Below are 23,562 nucleotides of genomic sequence, written 5' to 3'. Positions count from 1 at the left end.
CATTCCATAGGGTTGATGTTCCCTGGTACAGGTATTTTTAACTGTTCTAGCTTTCGTAGGTAATGGGTCTGCTGATTTGTTAGTGGAGGGGAGTGGAGCTGAGGAGAGTTGGGAAAGGGACTTAAAAGTATCCTAAGACCTCTGGAGATCTATTATGTGGAAGTGGCATGAAACTTGTCCCTTTTGATCCCAGAGAACAGACCTAGGACAAGTGGCTATAAGTCCACAGAAGCAAATGCGGGCCTGATGAAGGAAAGAATTGTCTAATGCTTAGGGCAATTTGAAAAAGGTAGAATGGGCCCTCTGAGGACGTAGTAAATGTACTAGCACTGAGATATTCTGCTTGCTAGGAACTTTATCTGCCAAGGTTTAAGGTTAGAGAAAATTACCTTTAAGGACCTTTACAGCTCTGGAATTCTATAATGGATGTATGTGAGAGTGAGGCTGTCCTTTGGAAAGCCTCACTACTCTAAGAAATAATTTCCTGATTAATATAAAGAGGAATTACAACATACCTGAAGAAAGCAGATTCTAGAGCTCAAAACCTACTTCTTTCCCAAACTGTGATTCTCATCTTCTGTCCCAGGGACCAATCCTAGATACATTTCTGCTATGTTAGAGACAGAACAATGCTGATTGACCTCTTTCATGGCAAATAGACTATTTCTGCCCCTGAAAAGTGTTAGATGCTGTTTGAGTCTGTGGGGTCAAATCTGGGGAAGGGACCTAAGCCAGCAGTTTGGCATCATAGAGCAAAAAACACTGAGTTCAGAGACCAGAACTTTTTGTTTGTTTGTTTGTTTTTTGGTGTGTTTTTTTTTTGTTGTGGTACATGCCCCTAGTGGGAACTGAACCCAGGACTCTGATCCACAGGCCGACCGACACTCAACCGCTGAGCCAAACTGGCCAGGGCTGTTTATTTGTTTTATTAATCCTCACCCGAGGATGATTTTTTCCATTGATTTTTTTTTTTAAGAGAAAAATGGGAGGGAGGAAGAGAGAAAGAGAAACATATCAATTGATTGCCTCCCGCACACAGCCAGGATCAAACCTGCAACCCAGGTACATGCCCTTGACTGGAAATCAAACCGGCGACCTTTTGGTCTGCAGGCCGGTGCTCTAACCACTGACCAAAACTGACCAGGGATAGAGACCAGAATTTGACAATGGTCTTGATGCTTGCTAGTAGTAAGACTGAGCAAGGCAATCAGCTTCCTCTTCTGTTAAAAAAAAAATAAGTGTATAAAAGGATTCTTCTCTCTCTCTCTCTCCTGTTAGTAGAAACCTAGATATACTTACAGGGGCAGATAAAAATAGGTTTATAGTTGTTTGTATGGAAAGTAATACAATAATTAATAATACAGGAATAAACTGCTTTGTGTTTACAACTGTAAACCTATTTTTGCCTACCATTGTATTTAACCCTCAAGCTCCCCCTGGTGGTTGCTACAGCGTATGACAAATGTGACAGCAGTCACAAGTTCTTCCCAAGAGTTCTCCTGTTTATTTCTTTTGTGCATGGAGTACATGCTGTCTCCAGACAGGATTAAAGACTACTAATTGTCCCTAAAAATTACTAAATTCCATCCATGTCATCTAGTCCTTGTCTTGGTGAGCCATTAGAGAAGTATATGTGGGAAAAGTGAATTGTTGCTTTTGCATGAACATTTAAGTCAAGTGGGACTTTAGTTGTTTAAATGCAGAGTATTGCCCTCCCCCCAGAACCCATTCAGCCTTGTTGTGGGTTGTGAGAGACTTCAATTCAGGAAAAAAGATAATCCAATCATTTGAACTCAAGAAACAGCTCAACTAACACCACACCCAAATGTTTTTCTTCCTCAAAACTAATAGAACAGCATACTTTTTTTATTGTTGTTGTTCAGACAGAGTGGGAGGGAGAGAGAGGAAGAGAGAGAGAGAGAAACATGGACATGAAAGGGACACATCCAGTGGCTGCCACCTGCACGACCAACCAGGGCCCACCCAGGGCCAGGGACAAACTGCAACCTAGGTACGCGCCCTTAGAGGGAACCGAACCCGGGTCTCTCTGGACCGCAGGCCGATGCTCTAATCGCTGAGCTGAACCGGCCAGGGCAGAACAGCATACTTTTAAAAAATGATTGTTTAGGCCCTGGCAGGTTTGGCTCAGTGGTTGGAGCATTGGCCCGCAGACCAATGAGTCTCAGATTCAATTCTGGTCAAGGGCATGTACCTCGGTTGTAGTTCATCTCCAGCCCTGGTCAGGTTGTGCAGTAGGCAATGAGTCGATGTGTCTCTCTCATGTTGATGTTTCTTTCTCTCCCTCCTTCCCTTCCACTCTATCTGATGATACATAGAAAAAATATTCTCAGGTGAAGATTTTAAAAAATTATTGTTCAACCCGTGTGTGGTTCAGTTGGTTGGAGCATCTTCCCGTACACCAAAAGGTCATGGATTCAATTTTCGGTCAGGGTGTGTACAGGAGGCAACTGATCAATGTTTCTCTCTCTCTCTTCCCCTTTCCCTAAAATCAATAAACATATCCTCAGGTGAGGATTTTAGAAAATTATTATTCAAGCTATTTGTGGCTGTTTTGTATTTTGTTCTTGACCTCATCAGAATGGTAGGGTTCTTATTCTTTTTTTTATTTTAGAGAGAGGAAGGGAGAGGGAGACAGAAAGAAACATCGATGTAGAGAGCAATATCAATTGGTTGGCCACCCCCCCCCGCCCCCATCAAATCTGCAGTTTGGGTATGTGCCCTGACCAGGAAGCAAACCCACCTTTTGGTATACGAGTAGACGCTCCAGCCAACTGAGTCACACCACCAGGGCTCTTGCCACACAGAGATGTATCCTCTTGGTGCTCAGCCTTTCCCCAAGGTCTAACATTTGAGCCATTTCCAGCACTTGTCATTATAATGAGTGCCTTTCTGCATAGGCCTCTGTATTTTTTTAGAATTATTTCTCAGAAATAGAAGTTTTGGATCAAAAGATAGAAATAGCTTTTATATTTGCTACCTATTGCCAAATTCTTCTCCAGAAATACTTGATACAATTTTAAACACCCACTCCCTTAAAACGCTGAAAGTTCGTTTTATTTATTTATTTATTTATTTATTTATTTATTTCCTCACCCAAGGACAATTTTGCATTTATAGAGCAGGAGGGAGAGAGGGAGGAAGAGAGAGAGAGAGAAACATGGACATGCAAGAGATGCTTTGAGTAGTTGACACCCACATGACCCCAACCGGACCAGGGACAAACTGCAACCGAGGTACGTGCCCTCAGCGGGAACCAAACCTGGGACTCTGGTCCACAGGCCGATGCTCTAACCACTGAGAAAACTGGCCAGGGCTCTTTTTATTTTAAGACTAATATATGCCCTGGTCGGTTTTGCTCAGTGGCTAGAGTATCGGCCTGCAGATCAAGGGGTCACGGGTTCAGTTCCAGTCAAGGGCTTGTACCTGGGTTGCAGGTTGAATCCCCAACCCTGGTTGGGGTTGTGTGGGAGGCAACCAGCAACAGTCATCAATGTGTCTCTCTCACATCGATGTTCCTCTCTCTCTCTCTCTTTCTCTCGCTTGCTCACTCCCTCCTTCCCTTACCCTTTCTCCCTTCCACTCTATGTGAAAATCAATGGAAAAGTATCCTTGGGTGAGGATTGACAAAAAAAAAAGACTAATTTATTACTTACCCTCCAAGCTATTAAATAGTGGTCACCAGCCCGGCTGATGTGGCTTAGTGGTTGAGCATCGACCCATGTACCAAGGGGTCGCCAGTTCGATTCCCTGTCAGAGCACATGCCCAGGTTGTGGGCCCAATCCCCAGTGTGGGACACGCAGGAGGCTGCCGATCGATGTTCTCTCTCATCAATGTATCTGTCTCTCCCTCTTCTTCCTCTCTCTCTAAAAATCAATAAAGGAAAAAAAATAGTGGTCATGAGGCAGTATGATATATGGGAGTCAGACAGACTTAAATTTGAACACAGTCCTGCTGAATGTTAGTGCCAAACATCAGTTGTTGTTTGTTTGTTTTGGGGTTGTTTTTTTTTGTTTTTTGGTTTTTTTTTTGCTTTTTAAATCCTCACCTGAGGGTATTTTTCCATTTATCTTCTGATAGAGTTGGAGGGAGGGGGAGAGAGAAACATCAGTGTGAGAGAGACCAGGACCAGGGACCAAACCACAACTGAGATACGTGCCCTTGACTGGAATAGAACCTGCGACTCTTTGGTGCGTGTGCTGATGCTCTAACTTCTGAGCTGAACCGGCCAGGGCCCAAACCTCAGGGGTTTTTTTGTTTTTGTTTTTTCTTTATTGATTTTTAGAGAGAGAGAGAGAGAGAGAGAGAGAGAGAGAAACATCGATGAGAGAGATCATCGATTGGCTGCCTCCTGCATGCCCCACACTGGGGATTGGGCCCCACAACCTGGGCATGTGCCCTGACCGGGAATCAAACCAGTGACCTCCTAGTGCATGGGTCGGTGCTCAACCACTGAGCCACTCCAGCCGGGCCCAAACTTCAGTTTTTAGTGGGGTTATTTTAACTATCAACAAGATAAAGTACCTGCCCTTTATAACAGCTATGATTGGCATTCACTCAGCTCTTACCTGTGGAAGAATCAGAGGAAAATGTTTCCTTAGGTAGTCCAACTTAGCAAAGGTCAGGACTACTCTGGCAAAGTAAAGGTGAAACCCCATTTTGACCTGTAGGCCTGAGGACTGATGTTCTAGGTCCAAAGTTTTCTTGGTGGGTTGTCTTGCATGGGCTCATTTTCTTATCTAACGTGGAGAGGGAAAGAGGGAGCTAATCCAGGCCAGTCTCCTCCTCTGGCCAGCCTTACCTCCACCACTTGCCAATCTCTTCTTCAATCCCTCCGGAGCAGTTCCTGCCTCATGCTGGGGACCGCATCTTGATCACTGGGGCAGCTGATTCCAAGGTGCATGTCCACGACCTGACAGTAAAGGAGACGATCCACATGTTTGGAGACCACACAAACCGAGTGAAACGCATTGCCACGGCACCTATGTGGCCCAACACATTCTGGAGTGCCGCTGAGGATGGGCTTATCCGGTAAGAGCCTGAGGCATTAAGGGGGCCTGTGCCTCTCACTGCATGTTGGCTCCTCCCTCGCACCTGCCCATACCACTTTCTTCCACAGGCCTGACACCTTCCCTCCAGCAGAGTTCCAGCCTTATTAGACTGCCCAGAGCAGTTGTCTATGGACAAGCTCAGCTGGGAACATTTGCTTCCCCTACTCTCGCCTTTCCCACTCCTTTTCCTCTCCTGCGTTACATCCAGGCCTGCCCGCCTCCCACCACCTCAGATGCAGCCTACCTCCTCTGGGCTTTCACACTGCTGTTCCCTCGACCTGATTTTCTCTGTACCCAGCTCCTTCCATGTATGGCTCTTTCTTACCCTAAGGAGATCTGCTTAGGAGTCACCTTCTCAGAAGCACCTTCTCTGACCATCCTAAAGTAGACCCCTCCCCCATTATTCTTGGTCTTAGCACCCTATTGTATCCTCTATAACTCGACATCATCTGTAGTTATTTTATTTACTTGTTGGTTTACTTTTTTGTTTGTATCCCTCACTGAATAGTAAACTCAGAGCAGCTTCATGTCTGTCTTGTCCTTGGGTTGTGTCCCTATAGTCTAGCACAGTGCCTGGCACATAGAGACATTTGATACATTTCTCTTCAACAGTAGGTCAGTGGGCATACGTAAGGGGGAGAGTTATCCAGAAATGGTAAAGTGGACTGTTCCCTTTCCCAATGGCTGGTATAATCACACCTTTGCCTCTACTTCCCTTCATCCTAAAATGGTCTCATTGCCCTTTTTTAACTCCTCTCTTCAGGTATGACCTTCAAACTTTTTCCTTATCTCCCCAACCTGCCCTAACTGCCGCCCTTAAGACCCTATAGGGCTTTGTGCCCTCTTCCCTATTACAAAAGAGGTGAGGTAGCTAAGTCATGTATAAACTGCAATACAGCAATTAGAAGCAGGGCACTAAAGTCATACAGACCTGGGGTCAAGTCTTGCCTCTCATTCAGTGTTTGACTGAGGCAAGTCACTTCATCCCTGAACCTCAGTTTCCTCATCTATAAAATGGGAATTATCATAGTATCTCCCTTGTTGGCCTGAGCATTGAAATTGAGATAGTGCCAGTAAAACCTTATCATAGTACAGTAAGTCCTCACTTAACGTCACCGATAGGTTCTGTGAATTTAAGTGAAACAACATATAATGGAACCAATTTTACCATGGGCTCATTTTTTTTTTTTTAATTTTATTGATTTTTTTTAGAGAGAGAGGAAGAGAGAGAGAGATGAGATAGAAACATGGATGTGAGAGAGAAACAACAATTGGCTGCGTCCTGCACGCTCCCTACTGGGGATCAAGCCCACAACCCAGGCATGTGCCCTGACCAGGAATCAAACCGGGACCTCTCAGTCCGTGGGACAATACTCAATACACTGAGCCACACCAGCTTGGGCATCATAGGCCTATTGATATAAACAAGAGTTAAGTTCCCATACATCCAACATTATAGTGAAACAACACTGAATGACGAAAAGATGTTATTCGAGGACCTGCTTTACTTAGCAGACAGAAAGCACTCAGTTAGTGGCAAGTCCAACTCTATGTTGCACTTGTTGACTTCGACTGACCACACTGTCAGGACAGCAGGTAGAAGCTGAACATCCAGGGCTTTGGGTAGAAACCTAAGCACTTCAGCACAGGCACGGTCAGGAAAGGTGTCCTAATAGAAGGTAAACATAAACTGGCTTTTCAGAATAGACAGGATTTGGATGGGCAGAGTAAAGCAGAGTGGACTCCTAGCTTGAGCAGAGTTTGTGAAAGCGGATAAACGTGGCATGTACAGGAAAGAGGGTCCTGTAGTTGTAATTTACTCATGTTTAGAAAACCAAGGAACAAGTTTGGAGAGGGATATAAAATCAGATCTTGAAAACCAGACTGAGGAGTTTGACAAAAGTAATCCAAAAGTACATTCATGCTGCAAATGAATCACTGCAGTTTTGAGCTTGGAGAGTTAGCTTAGAAAGATAAGGTAAACAGTGAAGAGATCATTGCAAATTCTAGGCAACAGGTGGATGAACACAAGGTGATGTGCCTCCCACTCTCTGCATGTGCCTGTGTATCAGCAGCCAAAGAGCTCCCCAGGCTGCAGCGATATGTGTGTGCTCCTGACAGGTGGATATTTGACATGACTTTTGCTACCCGGATGGGACTCTGGGCTTCTGTTGGCACTTGGTGTTTCTAGGTAGCTTTTACATGATCTCCAGTTGCTGCTGCTTTTTTTTTTTTTTTTTTTCCTCACCCGAGGATATTTTCCCATTTATCTTCAGATAGAGTGGGAGGGAAGGAGAGAGGGAGAGAGACAGACAGAGAGAGAGAGAGAGAGAAACGTCAATGTGAGAGAGACACATCGACTGGTTGCCTCCCACACAAGCCTGACCAGGGCCAGGGACCGAACCGAGTACATGCCCTTGACCAGAATCAAGCCCGCTAGTCTTTGGTTCTTGGGCCAATGCCCTAATCACTGAGCCAAACTGGCCAGGGCTCCAGGTTCTCTTTTTTGTCACCTCCATACTTCTTTTATTTCCTACATGAAACTGGATTTATAATAAGAATTAGAATTAAGGAACAGAGCATTCTTAGGAAGCCATCCCAGCTCCACATTTATCAGCAGTGTTGCCCTAGGCAGGTTATTGAACTGCTTTGAACCTCAGTGTTCTAATGGTACCTAGAGATGGTGTGAGGATTTAATTAGGTAATGCATGTGCAACACTTAGGGACAATACTGGACACAAAGTGATTTCTCACTAAGTGTTAGTAATCAGTAGAAGTAGTACTTAGTAGCAATAATACTGACATTTATTTTGTTTTTGTTTTTAAAGGTACAATAGTGTTTACCTTAAGAAGTTATGTTAGAATAAAACATTGTAGCCCTGGCCGGTTTGGCTCAGCGGTTAGAGCGTCGGCCTGCGGTCCGGAGAGACCCGGGTTCGGTTCCCGCTAAGGGCACGTACTTCGGTTGCAGTTTGTCCCCGGCCCTGGTTGGTTGTGCGGGTGGCAGCCACACGATGTGTCCCTTTCACGTCGATGTTTCTCTCTCTCCCTCCCGCTCTATCTGAACAAAAAATGGAAAAATGTCCTCGGGTGAGGATAAAAAAAAAAAAAAATTTTTTTTAAGGAGAATAAAACATTGTATGAGAAGCCTGCTACAGAGGCCTGGCACACAGTGGGCACTCAAGAAATGAGAGTGGTTTTTGACATTCTTATTATTTACAAACGGGTCCAGAGCCCCTCCCAATCGCCTTGGCTTCTCCCTTGCCTTCCACACAGGGACCCCCCCAGTCCCCTAACTCTGTCCTCTCTCACAGACAGTATGACCTTCGGGAGAACAGCAAACACTCAGAAGTGCTGATTGACCTGACAGAGTACTGTGGCCAGCTTGTGGAGGCCAAGTGCCTCACTGTCAACCCCCAGGACAACAACTGTCTGGCGGTAGGGGCCAGTGGGCCCTTCGTGAGGCTGTACGACATTCGCATGATCCATAACCACAGGTATGAACGGCTCATCCTGCAGGCAAGTCCCTGGGAACCTGCTGCCCCTTTCCCTCATTGCCATGCCCTCTTCTTTTTGAGGTGGGGTTTTTTATTTTTGTGATTTTTATTTTTCCTTTTTATTGAATTTATTGGGGTGATACTGGTTAACAAAATTATACAGGTTAATTTTTTAAAACTAATTCATGCTTGTTTTGGAAATATGAAATGTATAATTTAAAAATTACTCACAATCCATCACCTGAAAGAAATCACTATGTATAATATTTTCTGCTTGTTCTTTTACTGTGTTTGTAAAAGTTATAATATTGTACATTAATTTCTTTTTTGTACATGTAATTTTATTATGTTCTTTTTAAAAAAAAAAAAAAAAAAAACATAAGTAGGATATACTAGAATCTCCACAGAAGTCCCAGGCCTGAGTGGCTCTGTCAGCCTGGGTTTTATGGACTCTTGGGAGAGGTGCAGGAATGTCTGGCCTGCTTGACTTTCATTCACGGGTTTCAGCAACCACTGTTGCTCCTCATACACTACAGTACATGATTTGGATTAGGCTTTCACCCTTAGCTTCCTCATCTGTAAAATGAGGTTGATGGGGTGGTCATGAGGACCAAGATAGTTGGCAGGACCTACTTGTTAAACACTTTCATGATGTGTCCACAGCTGTCTAGTTGGTGGGCCTTCAGGGTTGTTGAGATAAAAAAGGTAATTTCTGTTTCTCTCAGGGATACAAACTTAGGTTTTCCTCTAGGGAGTGTGGTCTGATCTAGCCAAGGGTACTGCTAGGCATTGTAACCTATGTGGTTTGTCTTTCCACCAGAAAGAGCATGAAGCAGAGCCCTTCAGCAGGTGTGCACACCTTCTGTGACCGGCAGAAGCCTCTTCCGGATGGTGCAGCCCAGTATTACGTAGCAGGTAGGGCTCAGCCCAGCTCTGGCCCCAGACTTTGGCTGGGTGCAGGCTCACTGTGGGGCACTGCAGGGAGATGGTGTGGCACAGTGGTCAAGAGCAAGGGTTTTAGAGTTAGACATACCTAGGCTTAAATCCTGACTGCCATTAACCAGCCATCATATGCCCTTTGGCAAATTACTGACTCTTGGTTATTCGAGATAAAACAAAGCAGTTAGCCCAGCACATGTTGTAAGGGCTCAACACTTGTAGCTGTTTTTCTGATGAAGATGATTGCTATCATCATTGATATGGCTGACTTCACACAACTCCCTGCCCCTTTTTTGGGGTCCTGGGAGCCTCAGACTAGGGTGACTGGGCTCTTCCCTGCAGGTCATCTGCCAGTGAAGCTGCCTGACTACAACAACCGTCTGAGAGTGCTGGTTGCCACCTATGTGACCTTCAGCCCCAATGGTACTGAGCTCTTGGTCAACATGGGAGGAGAGCAGGTATGTACAACTGACCGAGTTGGCTCTGCCCCCCACCACTCCATATCTAGCAGCCAGGACTGTATGCCTCATGTTCAATGCCATGATGTAGACAAGCCTTATTGTAAAGGACTTATAGTAAAATGTGAGAGTGACATGGCCTCATTGGAATTCCCAGAGAGGTGCCCTGGCCTGGTCTTTTTTTTTGAGCATAAGTTTTGGAACTACTGACCTTTTGTTTACTAGCAGTGTACTGTGACTTTGAACAAGTCTCTTCTTTTTTCTGAGTCTTGGTTTCCTCATCTGCTGTTTTCCTAGGAGGAGATCCTGGGGTTCAGGCATGCAGCCAGGCTCTGGTTTAGGGACAGCTTTGGGAAGTGTTCTTTGATAATGGCAGGTTGCTAAGCCTTCTGTTTGCATATACCTAGTCAGCATATTTATTAAGCCTTGCATAAATTCATTTATTCTACAAACACTGAGCACTAGTATTACCATAAATATGAGAGAGACAAATTCAAAATACAATCCATCCTAAGCTAACAGGAGACATGGCAAATGAAACGGTTGATGACATTACAAGGTAAGGTGTGATTTTGTACAAAAGAATGGGATGGAGCCCTGGCCAGTGTGGCTCAGTTGGTTGAAAATCATCCTGTCCTCATTCACTGAGAAGTTGCCAGTTTGATTCCTGGTCAGGGCACATGCTCGGGCTCAATCCCCAGTAGGGGGCATGCAGGAGGCAGCGGATGGATGTTTCTTTCTCTCTCTCTCTCTCTCTCTCTCTCTCTCTCTCTCTCTTCCTTCCTCTCTAAAAATCAATAAAAACATATTTTAAAAATTGAGATGGAGAATAAGTGAGCACCTGAGGTAGTTGCCCTTCCCTTATCATCCTGGATCAATCTCCTCATTGATTTCTTACTGGGTCCTAAAGTTGATTTAGAGTTCAGAATGGGGCTCTGAGTTCAGAATAGGGTTCTGGCTTCAGATTGCTGAGCCATCACCTGGCCTAAAGGTAGCAAAAGGATGAGTGGAGAGACAGTGTAGTAGAGTGGTTCAGAGCTTGGTTTTGGGTCCTGGCTGTGTCACATGCTGCTTTTATGGCCCTGCATAAATTAAACTCTGAGCATACATTTCTTTATCTGTAAAGGGGATGGCTATAATAGTACCTCTTCATGGGATGGTTTCTAGGATGAAATGAGATAAGTCATATAAAACACTAAACAGAGTTCATGGAGCAAAGTAGGAATTCAATAAATGTTAAGTAATAATAGATATTATTTACTGAGGGAAGTAACTAGCAGAATTATTTTAGGTAAATTGCTTCTCTTCTCTTCTCTGAGACTTCAGTTTTCCCATCTGTAAAATGAGACATTTCGCTTTGTGACCTCTGAGGACCTTTTCAGCTTAAACATGTGATTCTAATTAATGACATTATTTCCAGCAGGAACTGGGAAGACTTTCCTGCCTGAGGTTTGCTCCATAGAAACCCCTCCTGGCCTTGCTCAATGGTTCCCTGCTCAATACTCACTGTGTTCCTAAGAGCCACCCCGGCCTTACTCAACCACATGCTTACTTCACAGCCTCCATTTCTTCTTGGCCCCTCCACTCTAGGTCTATTTGTTTGACCTGACTTACAAGCAGCGGCCGTACACGTTCCTCTTGCCTAGAAAATGCCACTCCTCAGGGGGTAAGTTCTCCCTTAGGTTGTCCTTTAGATTTTCTGTGCTGGAGAGCTTGAGTGTGTGCCACCTCTGCCGAGAAACCTGCCCCTGCCCTTGCCCTGGCCGGTTTGGCTCAGCGGTTAAAGTGTCGGCCTGAGGTCCAGAGAGACCCGGGTTCGGTTCCCGCTAAGGGCATGTACCTCGGTTGCAGTTTGTCCCCGGCCCTGGTTGGGTCGTGTGGGTGGCAACCACTTGATGTGTCCCTTTCATGTCGATGTTTCTCTCTCTCTCCCTCCCACTCTATCTGAACAAAAAAATGGGAAAATGTCCTCGGGTGAGGATTTAAAAAAAAAGAAACCTGCCCCTGACCTTGGGCTGTGGCTGTGATCCTCCAAATTGAGTAGGTTATATGAAATACACTATCTGTACAGTAAAAAAAAGATAACAATAGGTCACAGAAATCTGTCAAATGGATTTGCACCACAGCCCTTTTCACTTCCGTCTGATAAAGCAGGTTCTTTCCATGGGTTGGCTCTTGAGGACGTGAAGTAGTTGCCCTTCCCTTATCATCCTGAATCAATCTCCTCGTTGATTTCTTACTGGATCCTAAAGTTGATTTAGACACCACCTCACCTCCCACTCCCACCCCATCTCCAACTCTAGTAAGGATAATACCAAGTTGAAGCTATGTCCCTCTTCAGCCAGCAGAGGGTGCACAGGCTTTTCTTTATGCCCTTGCCTGCCAGTCTGCAAGAACTTGCTTTCTGGGAATGGATCTTACCCTGGGAGGATGACCTCACAATGGAACCTTCAGACCCTGTGGAAGCTGGAGGGCTGCCGAGGAAATATGAGGACCCATTCCTGAGTTGTTGTTTCTTTCTCCCCACTCCCTGCCAGAAGTTCAGAATGGCAAGATGTCCACCAATGGTGTGTCCAATAGTGTGTCCAACGGCCTGCACCTTCACAGCAACGGCTTCCGGCTGCCAGAGAGTAGGGGACATGTCAGGTGAGGCGATCCTCACTTGTCCAACCCTCCCGGTCCCAATTATATCTATAGACTAGAGGGAGGAGAATGTCTTATAACCCTTCCTCCTGAGCGCCACCCAGGCACTTACCCCAGAATCAGGGGACAAAGAGTTTTCTGGAGGGTGATTAGTGGTCCCAATGCCACTCCTACCTGCAGGATTCCAGTCATGCTCAGACTGAAGCTCTGGTCCCTTGGACCAGAAACTGTGTTCAGGACCCAGAGGCTAAGTAATGTCTTATCACTGAGCTCCTTCCTAAAGGGGTTCCACACAGATGGGCCTCTCTCATTGTATGTTTTTCCATCCCATAGCATCTTTTGGCCTCTATCAGGCCCTGTGCTGGGCTTTGGATACAAAGGTGTTCAAATCCTCTAGACCTTGAGAGAAACAGAGTTCTCTCTAGAAAGATCCATAGGAGGGACTTGGGTGGTTACAAGGTTCAGCTCAGCATGGAGGCAGGTGGTGTCCACTACTCTCATGTCTAGGAGTTTGGTTAAGAATTGCCTTAAACCTGTCTAGGGCAGCTTCATTTCTGTCTCTCTTGTTTTTTTACTGACTCAGAGTATTTGGAATTGTACCCATTACCTATCATGGTAACGCGGGCCAAGAATAGGAGTGGCCCCCTCTTCTAGATGACAGTGCAGATCCCAGAGGCCAAGAAAGCCTGGGTGACCCTCGGAGAAGTCTACAGACTTTCTGAGGGGCTGCTCTGACATTCTTTGTCCTGACTTGGCTCTGCCTCCCCCATAGCCCCCAGGTAGAGCTGCCCCCATACCTGGAGCGCGTGAAACAACAAGCCAATGAGGCTTTTGCCTGCCAGCAATGGACCCAGGCCATTCAGCTTTACAGCAAGGCCGTGCAGAGGGCCCCTCACAATGCCATGCTCTATGGGAACCGAGCTGCTGCCTATATGAAGCGCAAGTGGTAAGTGAGTCTCGGCCAGGGCAAGGGATGAAGGCAATGAGATTGATGGAGCCATGTTGCTGAGGTATCCAGGGAAGGTGATAGTAATATCCTGCAGCATCTTAGGGCTTCTTAGGCCCAGGCCTCTCCTCCCTACCTCTAGGCTGGTGGTGGGCAGGCACCTGGCCCATTAGTCAGGATGCCTCAAGCACCAGGGACGCTGACAGTTAAGTGGAATATGTGCACAAGTAGCTTCAACATGGTATTTTGTTATTAAGTGCTGTGGCCACTGGGGAAGTAGGAATTGAGAAAATTGGTTAATCCCAACTGTTGGAGAATTGGGCCTTGAATTAGACTTTGAAGGAGCAGTGGAATCTTGCTAGATGGAAATAAGGTGTTTGGTGAATTCAGTTAATATTTGTCTGAAATGATTCTACAGCTCCTTGACCTTGGGGAGTGCTTTCCTGTGCTCTTATACTCTTTGGACCTAGCACAAACAAGATCACAGATATCTGAAGCTGGCTGTGGGTCATGCTCGGTTGTAGTGGCCTGTGGTAAAGGAATAGGTTCATATCTTGAAGAACCTTTATCTTTGGGGAGCCTCAGGGCCCCCAGCCTTTGCCTGCAGCATCAGCAGGCAAGCAGACAGGCAGACCCCATCCCCCAGCCAGGGCCAGGACTAGAGATGGATAGAGCTGGGCCCACAGCCATTTCTGCTCCGTCTGGCATCCGTCGGCTTTGCCCAGACAGACAGGCCAGCTGGTGTGCCATCGTCTGGCTGCAACTAGGCAGGCCAGAGAGGGAAGATTAAGAAACCCACCCAAGTCAGCAGGATGGTGGATGGGAGTTTAGGAAGATGCTACCCCCACAGGCCTTAGCTCAGGCATCAGGAGTTTGCCAAGGGCTCAGGTGGCAGCTAAACCCAGGAGATGATGGTTTGGGGACCATCCTGAGGGTGTTTTGCCTCTCTGTCCCAGCAGTTGGGTGGGTCCTCATCCAGGCTCTAGACTAAGAGCTGTTTCACTCCTGTATTCTTGCTAATAGAGGCTGACAAATTCCCAATCCATAGGTGCCCTCGACATGTTCTCTGAGCTCCTACTATGCACTAGGTACCAGGGACACAAAGTTCTGTCACTCTGAGTTCTTGTGCTTCAGCGCACCCAGCTTCTGGACAGAGGACAAAGACATAGACATGGTCACTCATCAAAGAGGCAGGAAGCAGTAGGTCTTTTTGAATGGTCAGGTGAAGTGCTGACCATTCAAAGAAAAGTTGGGTTGCTTTAGTTCGGGATCAGTCAGGAAAGCATCAGGAAGATGTGGTGCTGAATGAGCTTTGAATGTGGGCAGGCTTAGACAAGGAGATGAAAAGGAGGAGGAGACTGTGGGGGAAGGACATTCCCAGGGAGATGAAATGGAATGAACAAAGGCATGGGGGTTGGGGACTGACTGAAGAGCTTGTTTGCAGAACAACAAATCCATTTGGCTGGAGCAGAGGGTTCGGGAAGGGACTGGCAGGAGATGAGTCTGTGAGGTAGCCTGGGGCCGGCCTGGGAAGGACTTGGAATGCAGAGCGGTGGCGGCGTTTTGGCCTCAATTCAGTGGATGATGGGCAGCTACTGAAGAGTTTTGAGCAAGAGAGGGATGTGCTGAGGGCTGTCCTTTCAGGGAGATTGATCTGGCAATGGGTCTGGATGGGTGAGCCCTGGGGCCAGTCTGCTCTCTCCTCATTCTCTCTCACATGCCTGCCAGTGACCCCTAGAATGTCACATTCTGTCCCAGGCCAGTCTCCCCAGGGCTGCCATCTGCTCCTGGATGCAGTGGGAGCTGTCACCCTCTGGCTTCTGGCTGGTCTCTGGTCTGGCTCTCCCCAGGAGCTCTGAGGGGCACCTTGCAGGCGGTAATTGGGTTTCCAAACAGCTCCTGCTCCCTCATCATAGCCACTCAATCTGACACTGGCCATGCCATGGAAGCACTCTGTCTCCTGCCTGTCCCCACACTGACTGAGCTGCTTGTTCTCCGTCTGAGCATGGCTGCTCCCAGGGCTGGATGCGCCCTCTGAGTGCTGTAGGAGAGGAGGGTAGGAGGACATTTCCCATGTCGGGCTTGCTTTTGCCCTGTGCAGGAGGGTTGTGAGCTGCCTGGTGGAGGGGCCACCAGCTCTGGGAGTGCTGCTTGGCATAGTTGGATCTTAAGCCCAAAGGAAAAAAAACACGGCTCCCAAAGGAGAAGTGACCCGTCTGGCTCTCCAGATGAGAGGTGGGAACCAGTCTGTGACTGCTGGCGGAGTGTGTATCTCATATTCTGGCACAGTGTGGGAGGAGAGGCTTCTCCTTTGACCCCATTCCCACTTACTCCCCCACAAAGAAACATTTCCACTTCTCTTCATCCATGCTTTGGGAGGTTGGAGAAGTGAGTGGGGACAATTTGGAGCTCTTGGTGTGCATGCTGCCACCCCCACCTCACCATCAGCTTCTAGAAAGCTGACTGTGCCAGTCTGTCAGGCCCCATCCTCCAGACCGGGAGGTAGAGGCCACAGCTGCTGTGGATCAGTCAGCGAGGACAGAAGGGGGTCTGGCTGAGGGCTTGCTGCCTGCTGGTCAGACCCTAAGTCTCCAGCCTGGCACTTCTGGCTTTCCCAGACCACAGAAGTGTCCTTGAGGGCCCCCTGCCTCGGACATAGCTTTGAAGGCCAGTTGGGGGGATTTGAGGAGGTGGATGGAAGAAGAGAGAAAGAGGGCTTGGGGAGCCTGAGATGGGCAAGATGCCAGGCCTTCTGCTGCAGAGCTGCGGGTGCCTGGGGTGAACAGGTACTCAGTTGCATGCTATGTCCAGCAGAGGGCAGCCTGACACTGGGTTTTGCCACACACCCACCTCCCACCTCATCCCCAAGACCTCAGGGTTCCTGGTTTGCCTCCTTAACATACTCTCTCTCCTGGGGAGCAAGACCTGGGCTGAGCCGAGACTCAGCACCCTTCATCCCCAAGCATCCTTGCTCTGAGATCTGTCAGAGGTGAACTGGGGTAGCCACAGAAAACGGGGACTGAGTGAGGACGACTTTTTGCTTGCCACGTGGCACCACCTCCAGGCCACACTCTCCTACCTTATCCAGGGACGGTGACCACTACGATGCCCTGAGGGACTGCCTCAAGGCCATCTCCCTAAATCCATGCCATCTGAAGGCACACTTCCGCCTGGCCCGCTGCCTCTTTGAGCTCAAGTACGTGGCTGAGGCCCTGGAGTGCCTGGATGACTTCAAAGGGAAGTTCCCGGAGCAAGCTCACAGCAGCGCTTGTGATGCATTGGGCCGTGACATCACGGCTGCCCTCTTCTCCAAAAACGATAGTGGTGAGTGGGCACTGAGGAGGGGCTGTTGTCACGCTTTCTGTTTGAGGTGCTACATGACATTCTGGAGCAGACATGGTTCTGGGATTGGAGAGGCCTGGGTTCAGATGCTGATTCAGAAACCATGTGAACTGGAGACACTCACTTGGTTTTTTTGAGACTCAGTTTCCTGATCTGAAAATGAGGAATAGCACTTCCATTCAGTTTCTATTGAGGATTAGCAATAGCCTGTTTAGAGCACCTGGTGTAGTGCTGGGAGTCGGGATAAGAGTAAGCTGAAGCCCATTCAGGCTATGTGGCTTGCAGGGCATTCTCACCCCCTCAGAGACAGGGCCGTGAGCATCTGAGTGAGCGGCGGCAGCCAGGGTTGTGCTTGTTCCCGTTGGCACACTTCCAGCAGAGACAGCAGCAGAGGGCAGTAGAAATGCCTTGGGTGCAGGGTGTGGAGCCTCGGGTTCCAATCTCAGCCCTGCTGTGTGGTGACCATGTGACCTTGGGTAAAGCTCAGCCTCTGTGAACTTGCTGCCTCACCTGCACAGAGAGCATTTGAAGCCCTGCCCAGCTCACTCCATTTGCTTTGGAGAGCAAGCTGGGTGATTGTAGTGTGGTCTATAAACATGAAAGGTGAACTCACTGGAAGCAGACATGGACTCGTACCTCTCTGCAATTTATTAACTATGTCAGTGATTCATTTGTTTGAGGTTATCAAGCATCTAACATGTGTTAGGCACTGTGCTGCATCCTGGGAATACAGCCATGAACAAGTCAGACGGGGTTTCTGTATTTATGGAGTTTATAGCTTAGTGAAGGAACCAAGCGATGAAGGAGAAACTAAGAGTGTGATGAGTGCCATAGGACCTGATATAGTATAGTGTATGGAGGAGGGCTGGATGGCAGTCTGGGGTTCTTGAGGAAAAGACATTGAAGCTGAGATGTCAAGGATGAGAAGGAAGAGCTGATTAAATACAAAGTGTAGCTGTGGGAGGTGAATAGTTCCTGGCATAGGGACTAGCAGGTGCAAAGGCCCTGAAGCAGGCAGGAACAAGGTACTTTTAAGGCATTGAGAAAACTGATGTGATTTTACCTAAGGCCCTTAACCCATCAGTGCCTCAGTTGGGATCCATGATAACTTGTCTTCCAGAGAGGAAGGTCTTGGACCTCACTGCCTTCAGAGCTATGGCTCTATTTAGAAAAATCACCCCTTCAAGCTTTCTTGGTAGTGTTTCACCCTCCTCTCCCTGCCTCTCATCTCCACAGAAACAGACCCTGGGCCTGTGCATCCTTGAGGCTTCCAGACATTATTCAGGGACCTGAGCCCAGGCCCTCCTGGCATTAGAAGTCTCCTTTTGAATATTCTCAAGGGCAGGGTCCAAAGAAGCTTCTCTCCCATAGTCATTCCTGGTTTTCCAGGGTAGGGAGGGGTAGAGGCAGGTAGCCTACATTACTGGTACTTGGGCTGGAAACAGGACTTAGGGGGAGGGAGAGGTGGGGGAGGGGAGAGAGGGACTGGACTCTCACCTTTCCTTGCTCTCTGCCCCCAGAGGAGAAGAAGGGAGCTGGTGGTGGCGGAGGTCCAGTCCGCCTCCGCAGCACAAGCCGCAAGGACTCCATCTCAGAAGATGAGATGGTGCTGCGGGAACGAAGCTACGACTATCAGTTCCGCTACTGTGGCCACTGCAACACCACCACGGATATCAAAGAGGCCAATTTTTTTGGCAGGTCCGAGGCCCTGAAGAGGAGCAGGGCACAGCCTGATTGGGCAGCAGGAGGTTGGGGGGCGTGAGGGCATAATTTTTCTAGAAAAGTTTCAAATCCCAGCTCTGCCTCTATAACCTTGTGCAAATCGCCTCACCTCTGTGGGCCTCAGTGTCTTTATGTATAAAATGAAACCCTAGCCCCCACACATGGAGCCATAATGAGGACTAATGAGGTAATTCATAAGAGCATCCAGTGCAGTTCCTGAATTGTTCCTCCATCCCCCACCTCCTCCTCCCTCTGTCTCCATGTGTGGAGCTTGGCTTCTTTATTATCCGGGTGCTTGGAGCCTCCCTCTGCCTGAGATATGAGACAAGGGCCCTCAGAGGCTGGCAGTCTTGGCATACCTATCATGGTCAGAACAGTGCCTCAGGTACTGAGGGACAGAGCCTGTGTCCCAGACACCATCACCCCCAACCCTCCTTTGTAGACGTTGTACTTTCTTTGGTAGGTAAGACACAGGAACATGGAGCGAGAATTTCTCTACCAAGATCCTCCTAAATGTCCATGGTGTGTGTAGGATTTGGGGGATCTTGATCCAGGAAGGCTAGTACTGCTGAAGGAAGGCTCAGACAAGGGGGCTCCCAGAGACACAAGATCTGATCTTGGCACCAAGGAGCTTAGGATGTACTTTGGGGGATAGTAATTTGGAGGGACCTAGTCAGTCCCTGACCCTGAGTTTAAGAGCACAGTTAAACAGTGACTAGAGTTCTGCAGTATGGAGAAGACTACTGCGTGCTGAGTCAAATGAAGACCCTGGAGTGGAGGGGCTGAGTGGATATAGAATCCCTACTTCCCCTTTGCCCTGAGCCACACAGCCTCTCAAGGCTGTAGGACAGTACCCCACCTGACCTCCCTGCCCTTTGCCCCCCTGCCAGCAACGCTCAGTACATCGTCAGTGGCTCTGACGATGGCTCCTTCTTCATCTGGGAAAAGGAGACCACCAACCTAGTCCGCGTGCTCCAGGGAGACGAGTCCATCGTCAACTGCCTGCAGCCGCACCCCAGCTACTGCTTCCTGGCCACCAGCGGCATCGACCCTGTTGTACGGCTGTGGAATCCCCGGCCAGAGGTGAGGGTGTAGACAAGGTGGCCGAAGCCAGACAGGGAGGAGGGTAGGGATGGACCCTGTGCAGGGCCTCTAGCTGAGCCTGAAGTTTGGGAAGGAAAATGCGGCACACAGAGGGTAGAAGCTGCTAGGGTGAGTGAGCTCTGACTCAAGGGCCCAAGACTCTGTGAAGGTGGGAACCATCCAGTCCTGACAGTTCCAAATGCAGTCCCAGGGCCAAGAGTTGGCTCCTGCCTTTGAGGGCCATTCTTTGAGCAAGCCGTGAAGACATGCCTCACAGACAGGACGCAGTAACCAAGGGCAGGGCAGGGCAGGGCAGGGAGGGAACTAGATGAGCTCCAGCCACGTCACGAGAGCAGGACCACAGGCTCCCTAGGTACCCTGCCCCTCATATACCATTGCAGTGTGTCCCCCAGCAGTTGTGCGGAGGCCTGTCCCTCAGTTACATGGAAGTGTTCAGGGTCTAGAGTCTTTTGGACTTAAGTTTGAATCCTGGTCCCTTCACTCACTGCCTAAGGGACTTAACCATCTCTGACCCAGGTTTTTATCATCTCCACACTGGAATGGTGGTGACAGCACTACCTCAAAAGGTTGCTTTAAGGATTGAAGAAGTAATGCCTGTGAAGTGTCACTTGGGACAGTGTGGTCCCTTCCACTCCCAGGGTGGGCAGCCAGGTGGGCCAGCCTGAGGCTTCCAGTGCCCTCTACCCAACCTCCTCCCTCTTCCCAGCTGGCAAAACAGAAGGCAGGTGGTGTATCTAATTCCAAAGTCAATTTTCTTTGAATTTTAAAGAGAGCCTACAGGGCCCTCCCTTGAGGGGAGAGGAAAAGAAGGATAATGGAAGGGCTGTTGGGAGCAGCAACAGCAAAGAATGGGGTGGGAAGAGTTGTGTCTGCACCAGCACATCACACCCCCACCCTGGGTGTCCAGTATATGTGCCCAACATATGCTGGTTTGTGTCCTCTCCCACATATGCCCATGTATGGGTCCTGGTGTGGACTACCCCACATATACCCTGGTGTGTGTATCACCCCCCAATATCTATTCCAGCATGTGCATCCCCCACATATATCCCAGTGTCCCCTCTCATGTGGGCCTCCCCCATATATATAACCCATGTGGTATGTGGTGTCCCTCACATATGTCCAGGTGTGGGTATGGGTGTCCTGTGCATGTCTTAGTGTGTAAGTTCCTTCTATCCATGTACACATATGGACAAATCAGTATAAACCCACAGACATCTGGTATGCACATCCCCCTCCATACGTATAGCTCAGTCTGTGTGTATGTGCCCCACATGTACATCCCAGATGTATTTGTCCCTCCCCCCCCCAGAGTGAAGACCTTACAGGCAGAGTTGTGGAGGACATGGAGGGCGCTTCCCAGGCCAACCAGCGGCGCATGAATGCAGATCCGCTGGAAGTGATGCTGCTCAACATGGGCTACCGGATCACAGGCCTGAGCAGTGGGGGTGCTGGGGCCTCCGATGATGAGGACAGCTCCGAGGGCCAGGTGCAGTGCCGGCCCAGCTAGACTCTCCTAGCTCTGGTCCCCAGCCCCTGCTACTGGCTGGACCCTCCGCCCTGGGCAGAAGGTCAGGGGATTCTGTTTTGGTTTGTCTTCCCCCCACCCCATTTTCTTCATTTCCCCTGTTTTGTTTGTTAGTTTGGCATTGGGGGTGGGGGCTGCTACAGTTTGCTGGCTTTCAGACTTTGGGGCAGATTGCCCTTGACTGACCCCAGCCCTGAGCGAAAGAGCAGGCGGGGAAGCCCCTCCCTATACCCCCACCTCCCCCTTCCAGGTCCCTGGAGGCTCTGGCTTGCCTCAGGTGTGGAGGCAAGGCTGACACTGTCTTCAAGGACTGCCCTACCCTTCAGTTGGCAGCAGGAAGGGGATTGGAATTCCCAGTCCATAAGGGCTAGCCTTGACCTGTTGCCACTCTTGCTCCCTGACTGGCAAGGCTAGCTCCCCCGTGGTCTTCAGGGAAGGCTCTGAGAAAGGATGGGAACCCTGGAGTGGGAAAGGCCACTGCACCTGCTCTCACTGGCCTCCTCTGGGGGCTCAGCCTTTCCTGAGGACCCTGGCAAGGGTGGGGCACCACACTGTACCCTGCCCACCCATGCCAGCCCTTCTGGACTACGGCCACTCTCCTTTCTCAGGCGCTCCTGGCCTCACTGTGACCTTTCTGCCAGAGCTCCCAGCCAGGCCTACTCTTGCTGAGGTGGGGCTCCCTGCTAAGGGCCCTTCTTGCCCTTTCTGCCCTCCCTCCCATCCCACATGCAGAGCCGCCACAAAGACCAAAGAAGTGATGGCTTTTCTCTGTCCCCTGCTGCTCTGGGGGGAGGAGGGTGAGTCTCCTGAGCCACTCAGATGGGAAAGTCCCTAACTCAGTCCCCTCCCTCCTCAGCAGCCCCAAGCTTTACACTGGATGCAGCGGTCACCCCACCACTCATCAAGCCCCCCTCTCTCTGCCTCCTTGGCTCTCAGCTCAGGAGCTGCTCCTGGTAGTTGGTTCATCCTTCCTCCCCTCTCCCTCCTCCTTCCCCTCAGTGCTTACTTGGCTCCAGCCCTCCAGCTGCAGCCTCTAGGGAGAAGCAGCCTCCCTTCTTTCTCTCCCTCCCTTTCTCCCTCCCTCCTTCCGCCCCTGTCTCTGCCAGGTGCCTCCTCTCAGTCAGGCTTCAGAGCAGCCCTGGAGACAGGAGGGCCATGTTAAAAGCTTTTTCAGTTTTAAGAAGGCAGGGAGGGGGGTGAGGATAGTGGTGGGGGTCTGGCACTATCTCGTCACTGCTTTAATCCCAGCAACACAGGTGGCAGCTTCTCTCCCACCCTCCCCACCCCAGTCCCTCTTCCCACCCCTCTTCTAGCTTGGTAATGAAGTATATTTATTGGCGAAGGAAACAGCTGCTGCTGCTTCTCCTGCTGCTGGGACTTGCTCCCCTGTCTCTTCTCCATGACCTTTCTCCAGCCAGGGAGGGGAGAGCCGGGAGTACTGGGGCTGGGCCCTGGGGCCCACAGACCAGCAGGGGCCCCTTTGCTTTCCTATGTTCAAGCTGCCCACCATTTCCTCTCCCTGCTTCCCACCCTCCCTCCCTCTTCCCTGTGCCCTGCCTGTCCAGCCCTGGCCCTGCAGTGTGGAGAGACACATAAGCCTTACTGTCCTCTGGGGGCAGGAGCCGAGCCTTTTTGTTGCTCTGCTCCCAGGAGAGTGAGGGTGACGCAATTGATTAAAACCGTTTTGTTCTAGGTGTGGTTGATGGCATTTGTGGGGTGCAAATGGGTCTTGGGACCAAAGTGAGGGTACCTGAACCCTCACCTCTGTGACTCTGAATGACCACATCTCTACCTGGCAGAATGAGGCCTGCCTTGGAAAGGGTCCCTGTGAGCATTGGCCACCAACCTAGCAGAGTTGAGTCCAGAGCCTAGCACTGGTGGCTGTGATTTGCAATAATCAGCTCTCACTCTCCGGGCTGTTTTCTCATCTGTAAAATAAAGAGTTTGGGGTCTTAATGGTTTTTCAAACCTTTAAATTAGAACCCAAACAAGAAATAGACATTTTACATTGTGACGCAAGGTACCTGTGCTTATTTGTATGTATATAATGAACATAAGCTTTATACAATAATACCCTTGCTACATGCAATGTGTTCTATTTACCATTCTATTTTATTAAGGAGAAAAAATGCTAGTTATAACCCACTAAATTTATTTCACAGCCTGCAGGGTTTTTTTGTTTTTGTTTTTGTTTTTTATGTCCTGAATAAGAGGATTTCTTAGACCTAGGTTCCCAAACTTTCTCAGCTTATAACACTTACCCCCACCATTAGTGTCTCTGTAATTTTTTTCATAAAGCCCCCTGACCCAAAA

General features: G+C 49.0%; 1 protein-coding gene across 5 annotated transcripts in view; it reads left to right on the top strand.

Moving 5' to 3' along the window:
- WDTC1 (WD and tetratricopeptide repeats 1) overlaps positions 1-22,941 on the top strand; it is a 61,653-nt gene extending 38,712 nt beyond the window's left edge. For 3 of the 5 annotated variants that reach the window (XM_036255841.1, XM_036255842.1, XM_036255843.1), the window contains 11 exons: positions 4,863-5,050; positions 8,385-8,567; positions 9,388-9,482; positions 9,849-9,964; positions 11,555-11,630; positions 12,502-12,610; positions 13,380-13,553; positions 16,642-16,877; positions 18,416-18,593; positions 19,508-19,700; positions 21,034-22,941. In XM_036255841.1, the coding sequence (XP_036111734.1) occupies positions 4,863-5,050; positions 8,385-8,567; positions 9,388-9,482; positions 9,849-9,964; positions 11,555-11,630; positions 12,502-12,610; positions 13,380-13,553; positions 16,642-16,877; positions 18,416-18,593; positions 19,508-19,700; positions 21,034-21,231 (1,746 nt within the window). In that variant the 3' untranslated portion in view covers positions 21,232-22,941. The remainder of the gene's footprint in view (positions 1-4,862; positions 5,051-8,384; positions 8,568-9,387; positions 9,483-9,848; positions 9,965-11,554; positions 11,631-12,501; positions 12,611-13,379; positions 13,554-16,641; positions 16,878-18,415; positions 18,594-19,507; positions 19,701-21,033) is intronic. The other 2 variants (XM_036255844.1, XM_036255846.1) reach the window with 1 other exon arrangement.
- Positions 22,942-23,562: the final 621 nt, after the last annotated feature.

Source organism: Molossus molossus, unplaced genomic scaffold (genome assembly GCF_014108415.1).
Source record: "Molossus molossus isolate mMolMol1 unplaced genomic scaffold, mMolMol1.p scaffold_m16_p_12, whole genome shotgun sequence".
In the NCBI taxonomy this organism is placed as follows: domain Eukaryota; kingdom Metazoa; phylum Chordata; class Mammalia; order Chiroptera; family Molossidae; genus Molossus; species Molossus molossus.
The sequence above is the reverse complement of the archived record's forward strand: the minus strand, read 5'-3'. Positions and strand labels throughout refer to the sequence as shown.